Below are 8,266 nucleotides of genomic sequence, written 5' to 3' on the forward strand. Positions count from 1 at the left end.
GTCACTACAAGTCTCCTCAGTGTGTGTCACTACATGTGCCCTCAGTGTGTGTCACTACATGTGCCCTCAGTGTGTGTCACTACATGTGTCCTCAGTGTCACTACATGTCTCCTCAGTGTGTGTCACTACATGTCTCTTCAGTGTGTCACTACATGTGTCCTCAATGTGTCACTACATGTGCCCTCAATGTGTGTCACTGCATTTGTCCTCAGTGTGTGTCACTACATGTCTCTTCAATGTGTGTCACTACATGTGCCCTCAGTGTGTGTCACTACATGTGCCCTCAGTGTGTGTCACTACATGTCTCCTCAGCGTGTCACTACATGTGCCCTCAGTGTGTGTCACTACATGTGCCCTCAATGTGTGTCACTACATGTCTCCTCAGTGTGTCACTACATGTCTCCTTAGTGTGTGTCACTACATGTGCCCACAGTGTGTCACTACATGTCTCTTCAGTGTGTCACTACATGTGCCCTCAGTGTGTGTCACTACATGTGCCCTCAGTGTGCGTCACTACATGTCTCCTCAGTGTGCGTCACATGTCTCCTCAGTGTGCGTCACTACATGTGCCCTCAGTGTGTGTCACTACATGTCTCCTCAGTGTGTGTCACTACATGTGCCCTCAGTGTGTGTCACTACATGTGCCCTCAGTGTGTGTCACTACATGTCTCCTCAGTGTGTGTCACTACATGTCTCCTCAGTGTGTGTCACTACATGTCTCCTCAGTGTGTGTCACTACATGTCTCCTCAGTGTGCGTCACTACATGTGCCCTCAGTGTGTGTCGCTACATGTCTCCTCAGTGTGTGTCGCTACATGTCTCCTCAGTGTGCGTCACTACATGTCTCCTCAGTGTGCGTCACTACATGTGCCCTCAGTGTGTGTCACTACATGTGCCCTCAGTGTGTGTCACTACATGTCTCCTCAGTGTGCAGCTTTTTAGGTGCAGCAGGGTGATTCCATAATTTTTTCCTCAGAATTGAGTGATTACATAATTTTTTCCCTCCGCTTGGTCTGAAAAAAATTACATGTCTCCTCAGTGTGCATCACTACATGTCTCCTCAGTGTGCGTCACTACATGTGCCCTCAGTGTGTGTCACTACATGTCTCCTCAGTGTGTGTCACTACATGTCTCCTCAGTGTCACTACATGTCTCCTCAGTGTGCGTCACTACATGTCTCCTCAGTGTGCGTCACTACATGTGCCCTCAGTGTGTGTCACTACATGTGCCCTCAGTGTGTGTCACTACATGTCTCCTCAGTGTCACTACATGTCTCCTCAGTGTGTGTCACTACATGTCTCCTCAGTGTGTGTCACTACATGTCTCCTCAGTGTCACTACATGTGCCCTCAGTGTGTGTCACTACATGTCTCCTCAGTGTGTGTCACTACATGTCTCCTCAGTGTGTGTCACTACATGTCTCCTCAGTGTGCGTCACTACATGTGCCCTCAGTGTGTGTCACTACATGTGCCCTCAGTGTGTGTCACTACATGTCTCCTCAGTGTGTGTCACTACATGTGCCCTCAGTGTGTGTCACTACATGTGTCCTCAGTGTGTGTCACTACATGTGCCCTCAGTGTGTGTCACTACAAGTCTCCTCAGTGTGTGTCACTACATGTGCCCTCAGTGTGTCGCTACATGTCTCCTCAGTGTGTGTCACTACATGTTTCTTCAGTGTGTGTCACTACATGTGCCCTCAGTGTGTGTCACTACATGTGCCCTCAGTGTGTGTCACTACATGTGCCCTCAATGTGTGTCACTACATGTCTCCTCAGTGTCACTACATGTCTCCTCAGTGTGTCACTACGTCTCCTTACTGTGTGTCACTACATGTGCCCACAGTGTGTCACTACATGTCTCTTCAGTGTGTCACTACATGTGTCCTCAGTGTGTGTCACTACATGTGCCCTCAGTGTGTGTCACTACATGTCTCCTCAGTGTGTGTCACTACATGTCTCTTCAGTGTGTGTCACTACATGTGCCCTCAGCGTGTGTCACTACATGTGCCCTCAGTGTGTGTCACTACATGTGCCCTCAATGTGTGTCACTACATGTCTCCTCAGTGTCACTACATGTCTCCTCAGTGTGTCACTACATGTCTCCTTAGTGTGTGTCACTACATGTGCCCACAGTGTGTCACTACATGTCTCTTCAGTGTGTCACTACATGTCTCCTCAGTGTGTGTCACTACATGTTTCTTCAGTGTGTGTCACTACATGTGCCCTCAATGTGTGTCACTACATGTGTCCTCAGTGTCACTACATGTCTCCTCAGTGTGTCACTACATGTCTCCTTACTGTGTGTCACTACATGTGCCCACAGTGTGTCACTACATGTCTCTTCAGTGTGTCACTACATGTGTCCTCAGTGTGTGTCACTACATGTGCCCTCAGTGTGTGTCACTACATGTCTCCTCAGTGTGTGTCACTACATGTCTCTTCAGTGTGTGTTACTACATGTGCCCTCAGCGTGTGTCACTACATGTGCCCTCAGTGTGTGTCACTACATGTGCCCTCAATGTGTGTCACTACATGTGTCCTCAGTGTCACTACATGTCTCCTCAGTGTGTCACTACATGTCTCCTTAGTGTGTGTCACTACATGTGCCCACAGTGTGTCACTACATGTCTCTTCAGTGTGTCACTACATGTGCCCTCAGTGTGTGTCACTACATGTGTCCTCAGTGTGTGTCACTACATGTGCCCTCAGTGTGCGTCACTACATGTCTCCTCAGTGTGCGTCACATGTCTCCTCAGTGTGCGTCACTACATGTCTCCTCAGTGGGTGTCACTACATGTCTCCTCAGTGGGTGTCACTACATGTGCCCTCAGTGTGTCACTACATGTGTCCTCAATGTGTCACTACATGTGCCCTCAATGTGTGTCACTGCATTTGTCCTCAGTGTGTGTCACTACATGTCTCTTCAATGTGTGTCACTACATGTGTCCTCAGTGTGTGTCACTACATGTGTCCTCAGTGTGTGTCACTACATGTCTCCTCAGTGTGTGTCACTACATGTCTCCTCAGTGTGTGTCACTACATGTCTCCTCAGTGTGTGTCACTACATGTCTCCTCAGTGTGCGTCACTACATGTGCCCTCAGTGTGCGTCGCTACATGTCTCCTCAGTGTGTGTCGCTACATGTCTCCTCAGTGTGTGTCGCTACATGTCTCCTCAGTGTGGGTCACTACATGTTTCTTCAGTGTGTGTCACTACATGTGCCCTCAGTGTGTGTCACTACATGTGCCCTCAGTGTGTGTCACTACATGTGCCCTCAATGTGTGTCACTACATGTCTCCTCAGTGTCACTACATGTCTCCTCAGTGTGTCACTACGTCTCCTTACTGTGTGTCACTACATGTGCCCACAGTGTGTCACTACATGTCTCTTCAGTGTGTCACTACATGTGTCCTCAGTGTGTGTCACTACATGTGCCCTCAGTGTGTGTCACTACATGTCTCCTCAGTGTGTGTCACTACATGTCTCTTCAGTGTGTGTCACTACATGTGCCCTCAGCGTGTGTCACTACATGTGCCCTCAGTGTGTGTCACTACATGTGCCCTCAATGTGTGTCACTACATGTCTCCTCAGTGTCACTACATGTCTCCTCAGTGTGTCACTACATGTCTCCTTAGTGTGTGTCACTACATGTGCCCACAGTGTGTCACTACATGTCTCTTCAGTGTGTCACTACATGTCTCCTCAGTGTGTGTCACTACATGTTTCTTCAGTGTGTGTCACTACATGTGCCCTCAATGTGTGTCACTACATGTGTCCTCAGTGTCACTACATGTCTCCTCAGTGTGTCACTACATGTCTCCTTACTGTGTGTCACTACATGTGCCCACAGTGTGTCACTACATGTCTCTTCAGTGTGTCACTACATGTGTCCTCAGTGTGTGTCACTACATGTGCCCTCAGTGTGTGTCACTACATGTCTCCTCAGTGTGTGTCACTACATGTCTCTTCAGTGTGTGTTACTACATGTGCCCTCAGCGTGTGTCACTACATGTGCCCTCAGTGTGTGTCACTACATGTGCCCTCAATGTGTGTCACTACATGTGTCCTCAGTGTCACTACATGTCTCCTCAGTGTGTCACTACATGTCTCCTTAGTGTGTGTCACTACATGTCTCTTCAGTGTGTCACTACATGTGCCCTCAGTGTGTGTCACTACATGTGTCCTCAGTGTGTGTCACTACATGTGCCCTCAGTGTGCGTCACTACATGTCTCCTCAGTGTGCGTCACATGTCTCCTCAGTGTGCGTCACTACATGTCTCCTCAGTGGGTGTCACTACATGTCTCCTCAGTGGGTGTCACTACATGTGCCCTCAGTGTGTCACTACATGTGTCCTCAATGTGTCACTACATGTGCCCTCAATGTGTGTCACTGCATTTGTCCTCAGTGTGTGTCACTACATGTCTCTTCAATGTGTGTCACTACATGTGTCCTCAGTGTGTGTCACTACATGTGTCCTCAGTGTGTGTCACTACATGTCTCCTCAGTGTGTGTCACTACATGTCTCCTCAGTGTGTGTCACTACATGTCTCCTCAGTGTGTGTCACTACATGTCTCCTCAGTGTGCGTCACTACATGTGCCCTCAGTGTGCGTCGCTACATGTCTCCTCAGTGTGTGTCGCTACATGTCTCCTCAGTGTGTGTCGCTACATGTCTCCTCAGTGTGGGTCACTACATGTCTCCTCAGTGTGGGTCACTACATGTGCCCTCAGTGTGTGTCACTACATGTGCCCTCAGTGTGTGTCACTACATGTGCCCTCAGTGTGTGTCACTACATGTGCCCTCAGTGTGTGTCACTACATGTCTCCTCAGTGTGCAGCTTTTTAGGTGCAGCAGGGTGATTCCATAATTTTTTCCTCAGAATTGAGTGATTACATAATTTTTTCCCTCTGCTTGGTCTGAAAAAAATTACATGTCTCCTCAGTGTGCGTCACTACATGTCTCCTCAGTGTGCGTCACTACATGTGCCCTCAGTGTGTGTCACTACATGTGCCCTCAGTGTGTGTCACTACATGTGCCCTCAGTGTGTGTCACTACATGTCTCCTCAGTGTCACTACATGTCTCCTCAGTGTCACTACATGTCTCCTCAGTGTGTGTCACTACATGTCTCCTCAGTGTGTGTCACTACATGTCTCCTCAGTGTCACTACATGTCTCCTCAGTGTCACTACATGTCTCCTCAGTGTCACTACCTGCGCCCTCAGTGTGTGTCACTACATGTCTCCTCAGTGTGTGTCACTACCTGCGCCCTCAGTGTCACATCGTAGCCCGGCACTGATATTGCGGAGAGCAGTAACAGAAGTATTGCCGCTCAGTGACGTCACTGGCCAGGCGGCACTCCGCACAGCAGACATTTCCCTTCTACACACGGCGCCTCCCTATGCAAAGACTCTCTAACGTTACATTTGTATGTGAAGCGCCATTGCATGGGAATGTACAATAAGAAGTTTAATGGACGCTGACAGGAGCCGTGCTTTGTTTATCACACCCTAGGACCGAGGCCTCACTCACTTCCATCAAAGTATAGAGACCTCCTGCCGCTCGTACGCAGCTCTGTCACGATACGGCCGGTCATTCATTCCCAGTCAGTCGGGACAGCACTTCATATGTGCAATGCACAAGCAGCGCGTCCACACAGGAGAGTGGGTCCGTGTCCAGGGTAGTCACCAGCACTCGGGACAGTCACTCACACTCAGTCTTACACACCTGCTCTGTAGGAAGGTTCCTGAGCATTTGCCTCACAAGATGCAAAGGCGCCCCATCAGCCTGCCCTGCTTCCTTCATAGTCTCTCCTCCGCCTGTAGTCAGCCTCTTCCTGAGAGATGTGCTGCTCCACACCCGTCCTGCACTGACACTTTACCTACTACGACACCCGCCCACATACCACACCCGAAAAGCACAGTGACTGACGGGGCACACACTGCCAGGGCTGCACCTAGCAGCTATGAATGGAGGGAGGTACCTCAGGTATTTACAGGTGATTCAGTGATTTACAGATGTTAGAATGAGGCCTTAGAGGTCTTCTTTAAGAAAATATATTTTTTCATTGTACAACTGTCATGGTAAAAAGTCAGAATATAAAAAAATCCATTTAAAAAGAGGATATCATCCCAGACAACACCAACAAACAGTACAAATAATTGGGAAGTGTCATATGCAAATCTATTGTGGATTTTTTTTATATAATCTATATCGAATATTGGAAACAAAATCTTGGATTTGTGGATTTGGATCTTTACTGGGCAAACCTTAAGTCTCTAGTAATATCTATCTATCTATCTATCTATCCATTATCTATCTATCTATCTATCTACTGTATCTATCTATCTATTATCTATCTATCTATTATCTATCTATCTATCTATCTATCTATTATCTATCTATCTATCTATTATCTATCTATTATCTATCTACGTATCTATGTATCTATCTATCTATTATCTATCTATCTATTATCTATCTATCTATCTATTATCTATCTATTATCTATCTATCTATCTATTATCTATCTATCTATCTACAGTATCTATCTATCTATTATCTATCTATCTATCTATCTATCCATCTATTATCTATCTATTATCTATCTATCTATCTATTATCTATCTATCTATCTACAGTATCTATCTATCTATTATCTATCTATCTATTATCTATCTATTATCTATCTATCTATTATCTATCTATCTATTATCTATCTATTATCTATCTATCTGTCTATTATATATCTATTATCTATCTATTATCTATCTATCTATTATCTATCTATTATCTATCTATCTATTATCTATCTATCTGTCTATTATCTATCTATTATCTATCTATCTATTATCTATCTATTATCTATCTATCTATTACCTATCTATTATCTCTCTATTATCTATCTATTATCTATCTATCTATTATCTATCTATTATCTATCTATTGATCTATCTATCCTATCTATCTATCTATCTATCTATCTAGTATCTATCTATCTATCTATCTATCTATCTATCTATCTATCTATCTATCTATCTATCTATCTATCCAGCACTAGCAAGCAGTATGTAAAAACCGGATGCCAAGTCTTCCATGCACACATCCATCCTCAATATAATATAGAAAAAATGAAGACAACACACCTCCTTGAAAAAATAAATTGTGATTTAATAGCCCATTGGGGCCTGTGGGCGACAACTCGGCTCCAAGAGAAAGGCTCACACTTGGAGTTGAAAAGTCTCTTGAAGCCCCCATGGGCTACTAAATCACAATTTATATTTTTAAAGAGGCGTGCAGTCTTCATTTTTTCTATTTATATATATATATATATATATATATATATATATATACAGTACAGACCAAAAGTTTAGACACACCTTCTCATTTAAAGATTTTTCTGTATTTTCATGACTATGAAAATTGTACGGTCACACTGAAAGCATCAAAACTATGAATTAACACATGTGGAATTATATACTTAACAAAAAGTGTGAAACAACTGAAAATATGTCTTATATTCTAGGTTCTTCAAAGTAGCCACCTTTTGCTTTGATGACTGCTTTGCACTCTATTGGCATTCTCTTAATGAGCTTCAAGAGGTAGTCACCGGAAATGGTTTTCACTTCACAGGTGTGCCCGCTGGGATCGCTTAATTGTAAAGTGCTGCGGAATATGTTGGCGCAATAGAAATAAAAATTATTATTATTTCTTGCCTTATAAATGGGGTTGGGACCATCAGTTGTGTTGTGCAGAAGTCTGGTGGATACACAGCTGATAGTGCTACTGAATAGACTGTTAGAATTTGTATTATGGCAAGAAAAAAGCAGCTAAGTAAAGAAAAATGAGTGGCCATCATTACTTTAAGAAATGAAGGTCAGTCAGTGCGAAAAATTGGGAAAACTTTGAAAGTGTCCCCAAGTGCATTTGCAAAAACCATCAAGCACTACAAAGAAACTGGCTCACATGAGGACCGCCCCAGGAAAGGAAGACCAAGAGTCACCTCTGCTTCTGAGGATAAGTTTATCCGAGTCACCAGCCTCAGAAATCGCAGGTTAACAGCAGCTCAGATTAGAGACCAGGTCAATGCCACACAGAGTTCTAGCAGCAGACACATCTCTACAACAACTGTTAAGAGGAGACTTTGTGCAGCTGGCCTTCATGGTAAAATAGCTGCTAGGACACCACTGCTAAGGACAGGCAACAAGCAGAAGAGACTTGTTTGGGATAAAGAACACAAGGAATGGACATTAGACCAGTGGAAATCTGTGC

General features: G+C 44.9%; 1 protein-coding gene across 3 annotated transcripts in view; it reads right to left on the bottom strand.

The window, feature by feature from the left end:
• LOC141220313 (lysophospholipid acyltransferase 2-like) overlaps window positions 1-5,897 on the bottom strand; it is a 206,523-nt gene extending 200,626 nt beyond the window's left edge. Inside the window, exon 1 of one of the 3 annotated variants that reach the window (XM_073666268.1) lies at window positions 5,723-5,897. In XM_073666268.1, the coding sequence (XP_073522369.1) occupies window positions 5,723-5,800 (78 nt within the window). In that variant the 5' untranslated portion in view covers window positions 5,801-5,897. The remainder of the gene's footprint in view (window positions 1-5,722) is intronic. The other 2 variants (XM_073666277.1, XM_073666272.1) reach the window with 2 other exon arrangements.
• Window positions 5,898-8,266: the final 2,369 nt, after the last annotated feature.

This window comes from Phyllobates terribilis, unplaced genomic scaffold (genome assembly GCF_046119375.1).
Source record: "Phyllobates terribilis strain yellow unplaced genomic scaffold, ASM4611937v1 Scaffold_2__4_contigs__length_985480577, whole genome shotgun sequence".
Classification (NCBI taxonomy): Eukaryota; Metazoa; Chordata; class Amphibia; order Anura; family Dendrobatidae; genus Phyllobates; species Phyllobates terribilis.